General features: G+C 38.6%; 2 protein-coding genes and 1 long non-coding RNA gene across 3 annotated transcripts in view; 1 reads left to right on the forward strand and 2 right to left on the reverse strand.

The window, feature by feature from the left end:
- The window catches only part of LOC307268410, a 205,138-nt gene that overhangs the window by 160,194 nt on the left and 24,912 nt on the right, over window positions 1-20,032 (forward strand). The window lies entirely within an intron of this gene.
- On the reverse strand, window positions 6,719-7,957 carry LOC307268711 (E3 ubiquitin-protein ligase TRIM69-like; the record flags this gene model as incomplete). The annotated part of the gene is made up of 2 exons (XM_080051447.1): window positions 6,719-7,317; window positions 7,696-7,957. The coding sequence occupies 2 exons, from the start codon at window positions 7,955-7,957 to the stop codon at window positions 6,719-6,721; spliced, it is 861 nt and encodes a 286-aa protein (XP_079907573.1).
- Window positions 15,764-19,552, reverse strand: LOC307268406 (E3 ubiquitin-protein ligase TRIM69-like). The gene is made up of 3 exons (XM_080051025.1): window positions 19,508-19,552; window positions 17,303-17,588; window positions 15,764-17,042 (listed from the first exon to the last, which is right to left on the reverse strand). The coding sequence occupies exons 1-3, from the start codon at window positions 19,514-19,516 to the stop codon at window positions 15,952-15,954; spliced, it is 1,386 nt and encodes a 461-aa protein (XP_079907151.1). The 5' UTR covers window positions 19,517-19,552; the 3' UTR covers window positions 15,764-15,951.

Genomic DNA, 20,032 nt, shown 5'->3' on the forward strand with positions numbered 1-20,032 from the left:
GTTTATATTTTTGTTGAGTGTATTTCCCTTTGTACGACTGACCTTTTCCTCTGGAGCTGGAGTTCTGCAAATGCTGCACCAGATCGTTCCTGTTGATCTTTTCTAAAACCTTCAAGGTTACCTCCAGAGCTCCAGGGCCGCCATATTGCTGTGTCATCAGATCCACTGTTTCCTGCCTGTTCCCCCTAACCTTAAACTGGGCTGCTGGGATGCCTGGAAAGCCTTCCAGGATGTTATCCTGCTTCAGGAACCATTTGAAGATCCTAAACTCTTCATGTTCTAAGTTCTGCAGAATATTCAAGAGCTCCTCTTTATTATTCGTCATTGTGGCTTCCTGTTGAAAATGAAAGGAATTAATTTTTCTGAATAATTCCTCTCATCTAATAATACTAAACCAGTGCAACTGTTCATCTTGGATTCCACCTATCTACCACCAGAAAAACAACTAACACAATATCACATATTTGCATTGTTTATACACATAGTAAATATCAGAGATCATCTGGTACGTGTCTCGGGAATCTTCAATACACTGAAAAAAATATATAAACGCAACACGTTTGTTTTTGCTCCCTTTTTTCATGCGCTTAATTAAAAATGTATAACTTTCCACATATAACATAACATATAACACCACATGGCCCACCATGAGCTCTTTGAACCCCTTCAGTCTGGCTTCAGAATTCACCATAGTACCGAGACTGCCCTCATTAAAATCACTAACGACCTCCTCACTGCCGCCGACAATGGCCTCATCTCCATTCTTATCCTCCTCGATCTCTCAGCAGCCTTTGACACAGTATCCCATTCCATCCTCCTCACCCGTCTTGCTGAGCTCATTGGGCTCAGTGGCTCAGCCCTCTCCTGGTTTCAGTCCTACCTCTCCAACCGCCAACAATAGGGGAGAACGGGGTAAGTAGGCACACTTTTTACTCTAGTGAGAATTGCTCATCACCAAAACATCTTTCAATAGTCATTCCTACATTAAATTGAAGCTTAAGGTGTTGGCTTGAAATGTGTACCCCTCACTTTTTCTATCTTATTTTAATAAAGAAGAAATTAATCATCAAAGACACCCTTACACATTGTGACAACCAACCCCATCAAGGGGTCGGTTGTCACACACTATGGGGTTGTTTGTCACAATGTTATCTTAATGGGAATAATCATAAAAAGAAAGAAAGAAAGTAGAACTAAATTTGAACATTTAATTGCATTGTCAAGTTGACAAATAGGCCTACATAATTTACTGTAGCCTTGGCAGCTGGTCTAGTTTGGGATGCACTGGGTTGTTTTGATTTTGTTGCCCTTTTTTCTTTTGCATGCTAGCTGCCTTTTCCTGCTCTATTCTTTCCTTCTCTGGGGTGTCAGTGAGGATACAGCTTGACAATTTCTTTCATTATTGGGTTCCTTTTCTGGCTGTAGCCTTTGGATAACATGTGACAACCAACCCCCCAAAAAATGTGACGACCAACCCCAACTTGAATTTCTTGCTAGCATCAAGGCCAACAACCATCTGACAACTAATTAGCTCGCTAACCACAATCTAAACTATAGTTTACCCTTCACACTTTTTATGGGTAACAACTGTTTTGTTATGAACCCATTGTGTAAAAGCCTAGAAGAAAAATACTGAGGAGCTAAATATTTTCAATTTGACATGAAAAACACAAACAGTCCTCTCACCTCAAATTCAGCAGTCTAACTCCAAGGAAGACTATGTAGGTGACCTCTGATCCCAATTCTGGATATTTACATACCAAAATTTCACAGACGGCGCCTTCTGGTTCTGAGATATAACGATTGTGACAACCAACCCGTGTGACAAATTACCCCGTTCTCCCCTATGTCACCTTGAACAATGCCACCTCCACCATGGCACCAGTCAACCATGGTGTTCCCCAGGGATCTGTGCTAGGCCCTCTACTATTCACCATTTACATGCTCCCCCTTGGTCAAATCATTCGTCATCACGGTCTCAGTTTCCACTGCTACGCTGATGATACCCAATTATACATCAGCACCAAACCCTCAACTCAGCTTCCACCGGCTCCACTCAACTGTCTGCAAGAACTGAAAACCTGGATGACCTCTAACCTACTCAAATTGAACAGCAATAAAACTGAGCTCATGGTCGTGGCCCCCAAGTCACTGCTCAGGAAGGTTGGGGATCTTCTTCTGGAAGTGGATGGCTGCTGTATCACCCCATCCCCGTAGTCCGCAACCTGGGTGTCATCCTTGACCCCACCCTGTCATTTCAGTCCCATATCAACAGTGTCACAAAATCTGCATTCTACCACCTGAGAAACATCGCAAGACTCCGACCCTCACTCTCAGACTCAGTCACTGAAACCCTCATCCACTGCTTCATCTCCACCCGTCTGGACTACTGTAATGCCATCCTCACAGGTCTCCCCTCCAAAACCTTGGACCGACTGCAATATGTCCAGAACTCAGCTGCCAGGGTTTTAACTGGCACTAAGCCCTGGCAGCACATCACCCCCACCCTGATGCAGCTCCACTGGTTACCAGTTAAGTCCCGGATCAAGTTCAAAATCCTCCTACTCACCTACAAGTCCCTGCATGCTCTGGCCCCCCGTTACCTCTCTGACCTCCATCCTTACACCCCCCTGCGGTCCCTCAGGTCCTCTGCTAAGGACCAGCTGGCAACCCCCCGCACCAGACTCAAGACCTTTGGGGACAGGCCTTTTGTGCGTCTGCCCCCACTCTGTGGAATCTGCTCCCCCTCCATATCCGCTGTGCCACTTCAGTGGAGTCCTTCAAGAAGCTCCTGAAGGCACACCTCTTCTCAGAGGCCTATGACCTCTAACCCGCCCCACCTCCTTGTGTACACAAACACTGTACTTCCCCCCCTTTTTTGTGAAGCGACCTTGGGTACCTTGAAAGGCGCTATATAAATTCAAATTATTATTATTATTATTTCCATATACACTAAAATAACCATCTCTCTCAAATACCGTTCACACATCTGTGTAAATCTATTGGAAAGAATATAAAATTGTGGTCACACAAGATACTGTAATGCCACTAGAACACCTCAACGTGTAAATGGGAAAAGGTCTCCCTTGAAAAAGAGTCTCCAGTCACATTGTTGTAATGTCGTATAAATAAAGATTTAAAAAAAACTGACTGGTTTCCTGACCCCCGAAGTAAAATAAAACTGCACATTTAAGAGTGGCCTTTTCTTGTGGCCACTCTAAGGCACACCTGTGTAATATTCATGCTGTCTAATCAGCATCTTCAAATGCCACATCTGTGAGGTGGGATGGATAATCTCGGCAAAGGAGAAGTGCTCACTAACACAGATTTAGACTGATTTGTGAACAATATTTGAGAGAGATGTTTATTTTGTGTATAGAAAAAGTTTTAGATTTTTAAGTTAAGTGCATGAAAAATGGGAGCCGAAAAGTGTTGTGTTTATATTTTTGTTTAGTGTATGTCATGGTTAAACCAAAGTTTGTTTCTCAACATCTTAAAGAAATTCAGGGTTGCATACTTTATCAATATCTAGGTAAAAAGAAAGCCAAAAAGTTAACTCTTTAACATTATCCTTAAAAGCTATGACTTCCTGAGACGGGCCATATACGCATTTATGCACATCTTTCCAAATGGTGGCTTCTACTTGACTTTATACATATTCATTTTATTTCATGGATTCAATGTTTGTTTCTTTTTTAAATCTTAGTGGGTATTACTTTACATGAAGTATGGCATTCTATTCTAGTCCAATTTTTACATTTGTTGCCAAGTGCTTTTCATTTTCTTATTGTAAATCACTTTAAGCTGCATTTCTTCTGAAAAAACTGCAAATCAAATGTATTTTTTGTATTGTATTACTACTTCTACTACTACTATGATTACCAATAATAATTATAATGATAATAGTGCTGATTCCCTAATAGACTAGACTCGAGGTACTCCCCACATATTTAATCTTTCCAAAATACAGACATGAAGAGAAAAGAAATACAGAAAATATGTTTTCTTATCTGTTTTAACAATACTCACCAAGCAGAGTTCTTCAAATGTAGAACGATGATAAATGAAGTTAACTATTTAAAATAACACTTAGTATTTTAGACCTAAAGTTCCTTCGAGCTCTTCAGTCAAGGAGAGATGGGTCGCAGATTAACTTTGGCTTCCTCTTCCTGCTGTTATATGTTCAGCTCGCTTCCCCCAAAAGATCAGATTAAGTAAAAAAAAACATAATCAAACATATACTTCCTTCCGCTTAAATGAGACATTCATTTTTCAATCTTTATTTTTTACCATACATGGGCATAAATTAAAATTCTCAGCACTGTCAAAACCACCGTGCAGATGGTAATCTTGCAGCGTAGAAGCGTGCATTTAGGTTTTCATCCTATCTGAGATGTGTTCACAAATTTACTGGCAAAAAGATTCATAGATTATTTCTGAATGCACTTAATGTTTTCTAGTTAATGTTCAAATCCCCATTTTGACCACCTGTTGCAATGTATTCATTGAAGCAGGTTATTATTGGGATTCCCTTCTTTCATGTGTCTTTACAATTTTTTATTTTGCAAAATTCTTAATGAAAACAGTGACTAAGATACAGAATACTAGTGCAGAGAGAGGAAACATTTCAATTTTTTTTCTTTTTTCTGGCATTTTCCAAGCTTTTTTTATTTGATAGTACAGAGTTAAAATGGGTAGACAGAGAGAGAGAGAGGGGGGGATGACCTGCACTAAAGTTCCACAAGTCGGATTTCTCTCCATCCACTACGCCGCCGGAGCGCCCCAACATTTAACAATTCTATAGAGAACCTGATAATACCACTCGGTAAACCTCACAAACTGTTGCATGTGGTATAGTCACTGAACGATCCCGGTAACCCCTTCAGACAGACCACATTTTATTTAACATGAAATATGGCATTCTATTCTGTCCCAATTTTTACATTCATTACAAGTCTATTGCCTAACAATGGGGGAGCCTGGTCAGAGAGTCCAGGCCAACATGAACATTTGTTATAATCAACTATATAATGCCAGGCACTACATTATTTATTTGAATCATGATTGGTACACACTTTGGCTGGCAGCAGAGCAAGGCACCTCACAAATCTGTTTTAGGATTGATAAAATGGTGTCATCTAGTGGCACGTTGTTATACTGCACCAAATTCATTTTCAGACTGTTTGTTAAGACACTTATCCCCCATTTGTACATTGTTATATCATAGAAAAGTCATCTATACTTGTAATACATCAATCAGTCACCTTTTAACATTTTATAAACTTGTGCAGTTGATTTCGTAATTCAAAGGAGTAAAGACAGTTTCACTTAACAATAATACAAACCTCAGTGTCACTTTATTTGGAATTTCAAAACTATATATTTATTTTTTATGTATTAATGACAGAAACAAAAGTCCAACATCTATTTGACTAAAAACAACAAACACTTATTGCATTTAATTGATTTACATTTCAAAGCATTAAATCGCAATGTAAAATGTGTCCACATAATTGAAATATCAGACTTGTTAACATTTTTCAACACAACTTAAATCAAAAGCCTGTTTTCCTGCAGTTTACAAACAAACCTGAACAAAAATTTCCACGAGTCCTTGTATTTAATCGATCAATCCATCAGTCAAATTAATTTAATTTTATACACATTTACATCCACATTTGACAAATCTTAACAGATAAAGAAATACAATTCTCGAGCAGTTTAGGTGAAGCCACTTGTATGTTACAAAGCTGGGAGGGGATACAGCAAAAAGTCAATGAAGCAATAAAGAAATCAACCAGAATTTGAAATATGTATAGTATATAGTTTACATGTCATTACCACATATTCTATTTAAAAGTTCCTCCACAAATGTAAATACAGTCTTCCCATTCCCCTAACATTGATAACTATTGTGACTGACTGATACTGACTGACATATGCTCACTGGCAGTGACTTGGGAGGGATTATTTAGGGTATTTTGAGCTTCCTTTTATTGCTGATGTTTTTATAGGTGTAAAAACATATATAAACACAAGTTCTTTTTTATTTATTCTTTTCATAAAACCTGTCCGTTACTAATGAACAACTTTGCACCTTTGTAATACTTAAAACTAAATAAAAAGATTTTGATTTTAAATAAAAGTCCCTCCACAGCCTTTGATCAATTTTAAATGTGTCCTTACTTTTACGAGTCAAACGTTAAGGTTCTCAGCGATACGTTAATGTGCACAGTCAGAATCTCATGCATTTCATTTATTGTTTTCCTTTTTTCAAAACAGATGCCATGATAGTTACATCTTCTTGGCGTTTTTATTTGATATGATGTTACATGGCACATTACTGCCACCACCTGTTATTTAGGGGAATCGTGTGAAACCCAGGCATGTCACTGTAAATCCCACTTTTAATTTGATAGACTTCGCAATCATTAGGAATGTGTAATTCAATACCTGAATGCTACATGTTTGTATAATACAAGGTACATACAAAAGTCAGACCTGCTCATCAATGTATAGCATCACAACTGGTTAAAAACGACAGTGGGTACTTTCAACTGAGATAATATAGTTATTTTATATTCTTAAAGGTATTCTAGGTTTGGCTTGGTGACCTCGCGTTATTCACAGCTCAACTCTGACCAACTTTAAACTTTACTTCTTCAATCTGAGTAAAAGTGTCATCCACTAGAATAACTGAAAACAACGACACGTGTGATTAATCTTTCAGATTGACAGGAGTAATGATCATAGGGGCAGAGTTTTTACCTTTGTTATTAAGACCAGGACTAAAGTATGGGTAGATTGTCTCTGTGAAAGGGCAGTTGGTAAAGGAGTAGAGAAGATCTGCAGTATCTGCATCATAAAAGGAGACCAGACCCTCCTCATAGTCCACAAACACTCCAATCTTCTCAGGAGGCGACTTCGGAGAGAGACTGACAGGCGGACTGTCATTAACTACGTACTCATCCCCATCCCTCAACCGCATTGTCCAGAAACCATATTTAGGACCCACTGTGATTGGTCCCTTCCTGTTAATCGACTCTTTGGCGACTCCTAAGGTCCACTTAGTCTTCCCTTTAACCTGAACCTCAAAGTAAAATTTTCCTTCAATGAAACCCTGCTTTCCTAAGACGCTCACAGTGTAATTAAACCTCTCAGGGTTGTCCGGTAGTTTCTTCTTCACATCACCATGATATACCTGTTTCCCATCATCAGACAGGATGAGGTTAGGATGTGCTGTATCAGGATCCAGAGTCACATCTACTGCAAACTGCTGGGCCATCATTAGCTTTGTCTGCTTTAAGTTACCCCCCTCTGCCTTATGGGTAACACTTGTGATAGAATTTACACGCTTTCCTAAGATGCTGACAGTTTCATTACATTGTTTCAGTTGTGTCTTACACTCTGCAAACTGTGTGTCTAGGTATATATTGTAAGCCAAACACGCTGCCAGTACTGCTGAAACAAATCTCCAAAATCTATCAGGGTTGTCTGCTAGTCTCAAACTATCTTCACCATGATGTTCAAGTTTCCCATCACCAGACAGAAGTTTAGGATGTGCTGTAAAAGAAGTAGAAGAAGAAGAAACGTATGCAATATGTCCCATTATTATATTTTTAACTAATTAAATTTTTTTTTATTAGAAAACACCTATATTTTCAGAAGTTTATATCTTCCTTTCTCCCAACTTACCTGTTAGTCCTGAGCTGAAGTTCTGCAAGTTTTGCACCAGATCGTTCCTGCTGATCTTTTCCAAGAGCCTCAAGGTTACCTCGAGAGCTCCAGTGCCGCCATATTTCTGCCCCATCAGATCCACTGTGTCCAGCTCCTTTGCCTCAGTCAGTCGAGATGCTGGAATCTCTTTATCCTCTTTCAGGTGCCATTTGAATTTCTTAAACTCATCTGGGCTTAATTGCTCTAGTTCTTTCAAGATCTTCTCTGAAAGCTTTTCCATTTTGTCTTCCTGGTAAAATTCAGAGAAAAGTTTAGGCTTGAGGATAGTGTGTTTAGCCTGTTGAGTTTATTATACATGAAACAATTTGGTTACTTGGGGGCAGCCCAATACACTTATCACACAATTGAGCTTTTATCCTCTCGTAAATTTGACATGGCCAAGAGAGGCAGACCATGTAAAGTCTGTGTTCCACACCTCCTGAGGATAGCATGTGTTTCTTGTGCTGCTTAATGGTCCACTCTGTTCACCAACTAACTGTCTAACTGTGACTATTGAACAGTGACTCTCTTCTGAAAACAACCGCCCTACTCTAACAAACTAGTGGGTAAAATACATTCAAAAAGTCTAAAATACTAATTATCCGTGAGTGTGTCACTACATGCGCCTTGTCTGATTACAAATCAAAATATAAGAATATACAACCAGTGCCACTCTTGTAGAGAGGTAAAACACAAATCATCCGATTCAACACCTTTTGCCACTGTAAAGACTGCATCTCAACATAGAAACCTTTTTCAGGAGCCAGTGGGATATCTCCCTTCCTATCTAATTAACACACTACCTGTAGACAACAGGAAATCCAGGTCACTTAATATTAGTTTACTCATTTACTTAAATTATTTGTTTTATTTAACTAAATATGACTTCTTGATTCAAGTGTTAAACTCTTTCTACAGATAATAAAACAATAATTGTAAAAATTATGATTCCATGGCAGACAAGACTGAAAAAAGTACTCTCTAGATATTTTATCTGACCAAAATGCAGAGACAAAGAGGGAAGAAACAGAAAATGTTTCTTAAACTGTTTTAATAATACTAACCAAGCAGTTATTTTTTGCACTTCTTTTCAAAATGTTGTGTTCTACTTGATTTGCATTTTAAGTCAGTGCTTCTAAGTTCCTCATTGTAAATCACTCCGAGCTGCATTTCATCTATAACAGGAGCTTTTCACATAGTTGTATCATATTTCTACTACTACTGAAACTTCCCATAATAATCCCATGACTGACAAGGCTGGTAAAAGTACTCTGAATAGTTTTAATCAAAACCAAAATGCAGAGACAAAGAGGAAAGAAACACATGTGCTCTAATCTGTTTAACACTACTCACCAAGCAGGGTTCTTCGAATGTAGAAGATGACCAATCCAGTTAAACTTTTCAAAATAACACTTTTACACCTAAAGTTGCCTTTGAGATCTTTAGTCAAGGAGAGATGGGTGTTGGGTTATCATTGACTTCCTCTTCCTGACATATTTTCACTTCCCCCCCAAAACAACTGCCACTTCTTGTCATCTTTTGGTTTTGTACAACTTGTCATAAACGTCAGGTTCCCACATGTAAACAACACAATCACATATTCACATGTTAGGAGATGTACATCCTTCAGCACAAAAATGAATTATTACGATAGTTCAGAGTCTATCTATTGTCCTATGTTTCATCCTTAAAAGGTCATAACATCTGCTAGTCATGTACAGAGAGAGGTAGCACCTCCCTCTTGCAGCAGAATATGTGACACTTGTCATGTAAACATCTCACAGTGGCTAACCACAAGTTTATATGCATCACTTTATCAGCAGTTAGAAACCTGTTTTGAAGTTTCCATCCTTGTCTGAGGAGGTATACACATTGTTAAGAGGCAAAAAAAAAATCCACATTTGATAACATTTATTAACATTAAATTGCAATATCAGACACACATTTCTCAAAACAACTTAAATCAAAAGTCTATTTTTCTGCAGTTTACAAACATAACTAAACAAAACTTTCCACTGGTCCTTGTATTTCCATTCATCCAACAGTCAACCTTATTTCATTTATTACACATTTGAATCCACATTTTTAGATCCAAATCTAACAGATCAAAAATATGTACGATTCTCAAGCATCTTATGTGCAGGCGGTCACATCTGTTACAACAGTAAAAGCCAGGATGGATTACAACAAAAATAAATGAACCAATAAAGAAAACAATTTAACCAGAATTTGAAATATTGTATATACATGTCTTCACACAAATATTATATTTTAAAGGCACTCTGCAGCTTTTGATAACTTTAAAATGTGTTTCTACTCACTTGTACAGAGACCATGATAGTTACATTTTCTTGGTGCTTTTATTTGGTATAGTACCTGGCACATTACTGCCACCACATGTTAAATAGGGAAACCGTTTGAAACCCAGGGATGTTACTGTAAATCCCACTTTTAAATTGATACGCTTCGCAATGAGCAGGAATATATTGTACAATTCAAGGTACAAACAAAAACTCAGACCTGCTCATCAAGGTCAGGGCTCAACGCTAAGGTTTTTTTTTCACTTGCCCGGTCGTCCAAGTGGGTTTGAAGTCCATTTTTACTGGCCCTTATACAAACATATTTTTTATTAGTGGTGTTCAAATAATTGTTATATTTGCTCTTTATTTACAATGTGTTAACTCATCATAGACAGTGTTATAGATGAGTTAAGGGTCTAACTGGAAGTGGAGGCCATTATTCAAATATTATTTAAGTTGGAACATTTGTAATTTTCTAATTTTCTGAACATACAATAACTGCGAATGAGACATGTAAGGAACTTTAACAGCCCTAAAAAAAACACTGGTCACACCAATGTTTTTTTTTACCTTATTCTTTTTACAACAGCAATTCTTCAAACATTTTTCTGCAAGACAGGCCTGCAACAATCTGTTTTTAGAAGTTTTTTGATTTTATGTTATTCAAAATCTCAAAATGTGGCTTAGGACAGGCTGTTTTGAACACTTTTCCAGTAGCCCACTATCAAGCTTCCACTGCCTGTGAAGTCAGACACCTTTAGTCCATTTATTGAGATCTACATGCAGGCTGTAAAGATGTTCCTCTGCTAACTGATGCTGATGTTTGTGTTGACCTGCACATTAACTGGTATTGGGCTGCTAGCAGCAGAGCTAACGTTAGCATCCTTGAAACTACTAGATTCTCGTTGGGTGCATTTAAAAAAACGCGGATATTTTAGCTGCTTTTCAGACCTTTGGGGTCGACCAATTTACTAGTTGGCTTTTGGACTTTCTGTCACACCAACGTAACGCGATTAGTTCTCTTCTCTAACTCTCTGACTTTGAGTGCGGCGCGCACCTCTATTGTGCCGAGATGTGTGTGTCGGTGTGTGTGTTGGCGGAGGAGGGCCGCCCCCTCCCCTTCACAAAACGGAGCAGAGGAGAGATGCAACGCAGCAGACACTACTACGTGCACTTAAATTAGATAAATAACATGAGCGTTTATTTAATAATTAGCACCAGTTCTTTATAAAAATAGGCTGTAGATAGATGACTTGTATTCGCCGCTATACATTTTTTTTTTTTTTTTTTTTTTCTCAATAATGTGAGATTCCCGGTTGCCATCGGGTTAAAAACGACAGTGGGTACTTTCAACTGAGACAATATGGTTCTTTATTACTCTTGGTATCGTAGGTTTGGCTTGGTGACTTTGACAATTTTAAACTTAACTTCTACAATCTGAGTAAAAGTGTAATCAACTAGAATAACTGAAAACACCGACAAGTATGATTAATCTTTCAGATTGACAGGAGAGATGATCAGAGGGGCAGAGTTTTTACCCCCGTCATTAAGATTGGGACTGAAGTATGGATAGAGTTTCTCAGTGAAAGAGCAGTTGGTAAAGGAGTAGAGAAGATCTGCTGTATCTACATCATAAAAGGAGACCAGACCCTCCTCATAGTCCACAAACACTCCAATTTTCTCAGGAGGCGACTTCAGAGAGAGAGGGACAGAAGGACTGTCATTAGCTTTGTATTTATCCCCATTCATCAACCACATTGTCCAGAAACCATATTCAGGATCCAGTGTGATCTTTCCCTTCCTGTTAATCGACTCTTTGGCGACTCCTAAGGTCCAGGCCGTCTTCCCTTTAACCTGAACCTCAAAGTAAAATTTTCCTTTAATGAAACCCTGCTTTCCTAAGATCATCGCATATATAATAAATCTCTTTGGGTTGTCCGGTAGTTTCTTGCTCTCATCACCATAATATACCTGTTTCCCATCATCAGACAGAATGAGCCAAGGATTTGCTGTATCAGGATCCAGAGTCACATCCACTGCAAACTGCTGAGCCACCATTAGCTTTGCCTGCGTTAAGTTACCCCCCTCTGCCTTATGGATAACACTTGTGATAGAATTAACACGCCTTCCTAAGATGCTCACAGTTTCATTAAGTTGGTTCAGTTGTGTCTTACAGTCTGCAAACTGCTGGGCCACCATTAGGTTTGCCTGCTTTAAGTTACCCACCTCTACCTTATGGGCAACACACTTGGTAGATTTTTTTTTGCTGATTTTCTGCTTTCCTAAGATGCTCACAGTTTCATTAAGTTGGTTCAGTTGTGTCTTACACTCTGCAAACTGCTGGGCCACCATTAGGTTTACCTGCTTTAAGTTACCCTCCTCTGTATGAGCACCAACAGAATGTGTCTTGAAGTATACAACTCGGCAAATCAAACACACACCCACAAACACTACAAGTAGTTCTAGAACAATAACCGATCTCCGACATCTCTCAGGGTGTACTTGTCTCCCATCAGCAGACAGAAGGTCAGGATATGCTGTGTCAGGATCTGAAGTCACATCCACTGCAAACTGCTGCACCAACTCCTCTTGTATGTTAAACTCCTCTGCTTCAGCTCCAACGTAATGTGTGTTGAGGTCTAAAAACAAGGCAAATAAACGCAATATGTCACATTATTATATTGTAGTTTTAATGAAGCGACAGCTTTGTTTTCAGAGGTTTATATTTCCCTTTGTACGACTTACCTTCTCCTCCGGAGCTGGAGTTCTGCAAATGCTGCACCAGATCCTTCCTGTTGATCTTTTCTAAAACCTTCAAGGTTACCTCCAGAGCTCCAGGGCCGTCATATTGCTGTGCCATCAGATCCACTGTTTCCTGCCTGTTCCCCCTAACCTTAAACTGGGCTGCTGGGATGCCTGGAAAGCCTTCCAGGATGTTATCCTGCTTCAGGAACCATTTGAAGATCTTAAACTCTTCATGTTCTAAGTTCTGCAGAATATTCAAGAGCTCCTCTTTATTATTCTTCATTGTGGCTTCCTGTTAGCCTGGAAATCCAGACCCTGATATCTTGAACGATAGAGGGTCTGGCCACGATCAATAGTAATTTCCAACTCAAGGGGCGGCTCCTACTCGTGCATTTCAAATGCCACTGCACACAGTTGGATAGCACTACAACCAATCAGAGCGATGCACAAGATGACGTAAGCTCCGTTCGTTTAGCGAACAGCTGTTAAACTGTTAAATTAAACGTTTGCCGTTGTCGGTCGGCAAAACAGAACATTCCACTTACTTGCTAATGAAAGATTTGAGTGCCGTCTTCCAAATCGTAAAGGGTCGAGGCCAAAGCAGTCTGAAACTCACACAACATATCCGCAGCCATCTTTGATGTTTACTATCACGGCTTCGACGTCGCATGCACGTCACTGTCGTCATCCGGTTACGTCCTCCCCAGAGTACCATATAAAGGGCTCTGGCGCGCCCATATTAGATAGGTTCAATTGAAATGTGAGCCCAGATTTCTGGTCTTCTTAATAAAGCTTCAACGGAGCATGTCCAGACCAACAGGCGCAGCAAATTTAATTTGCCAGCGCCTAGTGGCAGGTCTGGGAATGCCAGGCTAGCTTCCTGTTGAAAATGAAAGGAATTAATTTTTCTGAATAATTCCTCTCATCTAATAATACTAAACCAGTGCAACTGTTCATCTTGGATTCCACCTATCTACCACCAGAAAAACAACTAACACAATATCACATATTTGCAATGTTTATACACATAGTAAATATCAGAGATCATCTGGTACGTGTCTCGGGAATCTTAAATACTCTGAAAAAAATATATAAACGCAACACTTTTGTTTTTGCTCCCTTTTTTCATGCGCTTAATTAAAAATGTATAACTTTCCATATACACTAAAATAACCATCTCTCTCAAATACCGTTGACACATCTGTGTAAATCTATTGGAAATAATATAAAATTGTGGTCACACCAGATACTGTAATGCCACTAGAACACCTCAACGTGTAAATGAGAAAAGGTCTCCCTTGAAAAAGAGTCTCCAGTCACATTGTTGTAATGTTGTATAAATAAAGATTTAAAAAGAAACTGACTGGTTTCCTGACCCCCGAAATAAAATAAAACTGCACATTTAAGAGTGGCCTTTTCTTGTGGCCACTCAAAGGCACACCTGTGTAATATTCATGCTGTGTAATCTGCATCTTGAAATGCCACATCTGTGAGGTGGGATGGATAATCTCGGCAAGGGAGAAGTGCTCACTAACACAGATTCAGACTGATTTGTGAACAATATTTGAGAGATGTTAATTTTGTGTATAGAAAAAGTTTTAGATTTTTAAGTTAAGTGCATGAAAAATGGGAGCCAAAACTAAAGTGTTGTGTTTATATTTTTGTTTAGTGTATGTCATGGTTAAACCAAAGTTTGTTTCTCAACATCTTAAAGAAATGCAGGGTTGCATACTTTATCAATATCTAGGTAAAAAGAAAGCCAAAAAGTTAACTCTTTAACATTATCCTTAAAAAGCTATGACTTCCTGAGACGGGCCAAATACGCACTTATGCAAATCTTTCCAAATGGTGGCTTCTACTTGACTTTATACATATTAATTTTATTTTATGGATTCAATGTTTGTTTCTTTTTTAAATCTTAGTGGGTATTACTTTACATGAAGTATGGCATTCTATTCTAGTCCAATTTTTATATTTGTTGCCAAGTGCTTTTCATTTTCTTGTTGTAAATCACTTTAAGCTGCATTTCTTCTGAAAAATCTGCTATTCAATCGTTTATTTTGTTACTACTATGATTACCAATAATAATTATAATGATAATAGTGCTGATTCCCTAATAGACTAGACTCGAGGTACTCCCCACATATTTAATCTTTCCAAAATGCAGACATGAAGAGAAAAGAAATACAGAAAATATGTTTTCTTATCTGTTTTAACAATACTCACCAAGCAGAGTTCTTCAAATGTAGAAAGATGATAAATGAAGTTAACTATTTAAAATAACACTTGGTATTTTAGACCTAAAGTTCCTTCGAGCTCTTCAGTCAAGGAGAGATGGGTCACAGATTAACTTTGGCTTCCTCTTCCTGCTGTTAAATGTTCAGCTCGCTTCCCCCAAAAGATCAGATTAAGTAAAAAAAAAACATAATCAAACATATACTTCCTTCTGCTTAAATGAGACATTAATGTTTCAATCTTTATTTTTTAGCATAGATGGGCATAAATTAAAATGGTCAGCACTGTCAAAACCACCGTGCAGATGGTAATCTTGCGGCGTAGAAGCGTGCATTTAGGTTTTCATCCTATCTGAGATGTGTTCACAAATTTACTGGCGAAAAGATTCATAGATTATTTCTGAATGCACTTAATGTTTTCTATTTAATGTTCAAATCCCCATTTTGACCACCTGTTGCAATGTATTCATTGAAGCAGGTTATTATTGGGATTCCCTTCTTTCATGTGTCTTTACAATTTTTTTATTTTGCAAAATTTTAAATGAATACAGTGACTAAGATACAGAATACTAGTGCAGAGAGAGGCACCATTTCACAATTCTTTCTTTGTTTGTTGGTATTTTTCAAGCTTTTATTATTAGACAGTACAGAGTTGAAATGGGTAGACAGAGAGAGAGAGAGAGAGAGAGAGAGAGAGAGAGAGAGAGAGAGAGAGAGAGAGAGAGGGGGGGGGGGATGACATGCAGTAAAGGTCCACAAGTTGGATTTCTCTCCATCCACTACGCCACCGGAGCGCCCCAACATTTCACAATTCTATAGAGAACCTGATAATACCACTCGGTAAACCTCACAAACCGTTAAATTGTTGAATAGTCTCTGAACGATCCCAGTAACCCCTTTCAAGCAGACCACATGACTTTTAATCTGTAGTGAGTGGATAATCAAAAAATATTACTTCAAAATACAGGAGAGATGATCAGAGGTGTGGAGTTTTTACCACCGTGATGTAGACCAGGACTGAAGAATGGGTAGAGTTTCTCAGTGAAGGAACAGTCAGTAAAACAGTGAATAATATCAGCAGAATCTACGTCATAAAAGGAGACGGAGCCTTTCTCATAATCCACAAACACTCCCACCTTCTTCGGCTGACAATTTACACTCAGACAACAAGCAGAAGCTATGTACTTGTCGCCATTCTTTAAACCTATAGTCCAGTAGCCATTTTTGGGGCTCAATATGATCGATCCTTTCCTGTTAATCGACTCTTTCACAACACCTAAATCCCAGGAAGTCTTTTGCTTAACATCAACCTCGTAGTAAAATCTTCCGGAAGAGAAACTCTGCTTTCCCAAGACATTGATGGCAGTATTAAATCTTTCTGGATTGTCTGGGAGGTTTCGTCTCACTCCACCACAGTAAACTTGTTTCCCATCGTCAGATAAAATGAGGTGAGGAGAAGCTGTATCCGGATCTAGAGTCACATCTCTTGCAAACTGCCGGAGTCTGTTCAGCTTGGCTTTAGCGATCAACTTCTCTTTCTCTCTGCGTATGTTTTCCTCCAGTTGATTCACAGAGGATCCCACACTTATCCCATATGACGGCGGAGTGACACTGACTTCTGTCCAGTTCTTAGTGGGTCGAGCACCGTTAAGATTGGCGAAGCTTTTCAGGAAGTCGAGCTGGTTTTCTATGCTTGAGACTTGCTCCAGCTCAGTGATTATCTTCGTCAGATCAGAGATTTCCTTCTCCAGCTCCCGGATAAAACCCTCAGCCTGTTTCTTTGCTGTTTTCCGTTTTTCTTCAATTTCCGCGACCATATTAGTCAACGTTGTCTCGACGAGCTGCTGCAAAACAGTGAAGACCTGCTGACTGTCTGTGATGTGTCTGTGTGCAGATTCACTGCTGAGTTCTTCGGAGCGTTGGATTTCCAAGATCTTCATCTGTCTCTCCTGGATCAACCGCTCAATTTCAGCCTTTGTTTCCCCGAGCTTGGCCTTCTTTCTTCCATAATCACTTCTGAGAGGAACAGGGACGATGCTCTTCAGGTCTAAAACAAGGCAGGAAATAAAACAAACATTGGTCAGTTTTACAGAGCAGTGCTAAGTGCTATCTTTTTTTATTTATTCTTTTTTTTAACCTTTTATTTATACAGGTAAATCCCATTGAGACCGTAAACCATTGAGACTTATTTTATTAGAACGTAATTATTATTTTAGTATGATACTTAATCCATGACAAATTTTATAATTTATGATGAGATTTCCTTTTTTGTTTATATATATATATTTTCACTTTCTCATGTCTTACCTTTCGGTTCTGAGCTGGATTTTTGCAAACTGTGCACCAAATCATTTCTGCTGATGTTTTCTAAAATCTTGAGCGTGATCTCCAGAGCTCCATCATGGTGATATTTCTGCACCATTAGATCCACTGTTCCTTCCCTCTCTGCCTTCTCCAGCTTAGCCACTGGGATTCCTGGAAAGCCTTTCACAATGTTTTCCTGCGCCAGGATCCACTTGAACTTCACAAACTCTTCGTCTTTCAAATCTTGCAGAGTCTTCCAGAGCTCCAGTTTTGCCATTATGGTTTCCTGCTAAAAAAAAAGAGACATGTTAAATCATGAGGCCATTTCAAAGGTGCAATTCTTGTAAATGTGCATCTAACATTATCTACTGCTTATCAAACTGATCACACAAGTTTGGATATTAGATATTATTTTTTATTTATTTTTATTTTGGTAAATGAACAGATGTACTGGAATGCACATAGGTCTGAACTCAGTACTACTGAGACTGAAGCTCCTATGTCCCGAGTACAAGGGAACACAGTTATTTTGAAAAATAAACTTGTCTGTCAGCTTTTAAAGGATTGTAAGGCCAGTTCAGACATGCAGGTCATGCAATGAGAATTGCTACTAAGCCATTATAGTTAGTAGGAGTAATCCTGAGCTTTATTTTATCAACCATAAATATTCCATACGCCCGGTCTGACCTTGGTAAAACTGCTTTTAGCCACAGTGCCCCTGACTCCTGGAACAGCCTACAACAGGGCTATTCAATTAGTTTTGGGGGCCGGTTGGTGGAAATGATCCAAAATGAGGGGCCAGAAAAAAATGCCTAAAATTGATGAGCATCACATCACCAGCTACATATACTGTAAAACACTACAACGACATAGGAGTGCATATATTGTCTTTATTTTATCAAATAGAGTTCACCAGCTTATCAAAAAAAATCCCTATTTGATTAACATAGGCTGCCTGTTGTTCAAGTGTTTAACAATCTTATCAGTTCAGGAAAACACAATAGGTTAACTCTTCAACAGTTTATCAAAATACATAGAAATAAATGTACTCTAAGTGCAACAGCTTATCAAAATACAGGTAGGCCTAGGTTTACTAAGAGTGCAACAGCTTATCAAAATACAGGTAGGCCTAGGTTTACTGAGAGTGCAACAGCTTATCAAAAAACATAGAAAAAAATGTAGGCTACTCTAAGTGCAACACCTTACAGTGGTTCCCCCCAAAAATGTGTTTGCCAAGGGGTCACGGTCCAGGGTCATGGGAGGCGTGGCGAAATATAGGGTTAAAAAAAAACTTACTTTGTAAATATTACTGTGATGTCTTTTACTGTGACATCACAGTAATATTTACAAAGTAAGTTTTTTTTTAACCCTATATTTCTCTTTCTGTGATGTCACGAGAAGGAGAAATATAGGGTTAAAAAAACCACTCTTTCTGCCTTTTCTCAGGCTAGGATGAACCGATTTCAATTTTTTTCGCACATTTATACTACATAGGATCTCAGAATTCAATACACCTTCATATTCAAACCGGTGAAGTAGGCCTTTAAGTCCTTTAATACAGCCAGATGCAAACTGAAAGTGAAAGTAATATCTTGACTGGTAATTGTTTTTATACAATCATGGATACTCGTACCTTTGAGCGTCCCCATTGCATATGAAGTAGAGCACCATTATTTACAGTGCACCTCCATCACCCTGCGTCCTCCCCTACCCCTGCTATGTGTAACCTGGATGGGGTCCAATAAAATGTATGCGATTTTTTTCGATTGAATACGTTTTACTTTCAGTTCTCTCGACATCTTTCTTTGAGTTTACAAGGATCAAAGTCCAGTTCTCCTGCAACCACATTAAGATCAGCTTCCCCTGTCAATCTAATGGCTGACGAATCAACTTTTACATGTTTTAATGATTTTGCTGTATTTTAAAATATCTTTCTAAAGGACTTTGGCACACACCTGTTCATTTTTCAATGCAAATGACTTGCCTTTACAATCAGTTTACATGCGAGGCTAAAGTCAACACACAGGCAAAGACGTGCAAACAGAGCTGCCTGCAAAACACCAGTTTGATCATCCCCAGCTGGACACTAACAACAGCAAAAGGAAGTCGGTTTAAAGTTACAATAAGTTTTGAGCCAGCTGTGAACTGTCAGTAAACCAATGTTTTACACATTGACAACAACATGATAGTGAAAATGTTAAGACTTACCAGGGACATGCAGTATGTCTCATGCAGCCGCGTGTCTTATCTCTGTAACTGTAGCTCAAAGCTAACTGTTACCGGTGGTGAGTCAATGAAAAAGGGAGGGGTTTCTGACAGTGTTTCCTGATCTTTAGTTGTAGTTCTCCACATTCACCGCTAGATGGAAGCAAAGAGCCGTTTTTCATTATTTGCAGGTTTACTGAATGTTTAAATGTGCAACAACCAAAGACCAGTGTTGGGAAAGTTCTTTTTCTACGTGAACTAGTTCAAAGTTCAGTTCACACCCTTTAAAATGAACTAGTTCAGTTCATAGTTCATAATTCAAAATTATGAACTAAGTTCACAGTTCAAAAATGAACTAGTTCATAGTTCTTTTTTTTTTAAATATGTTGCTGCAGGCTATTATTTTTCTAAATAATTGCCACATACCATATAGAACCACAGACAGAAATTATTTCAATAACATTCAGTCCACACTAGAAGCCAGCTGCAGCTTTTACCCCTACAGTATATTCTCAAAAACATGAGGAA

The sequence above is a fragment of the Ammodytes marinus genome (genome assembly GCF_949987685.1).
Source record: "Ammodytes marinus genome assembly, chromosome: 22".
NCBI classification, from domain to species: Eukaryota; Metazoa; Chordata; class Actinopteri; order Uranoscopiformes; family Ammodytidae; genus Ammodytes; species Ammodytes marinus.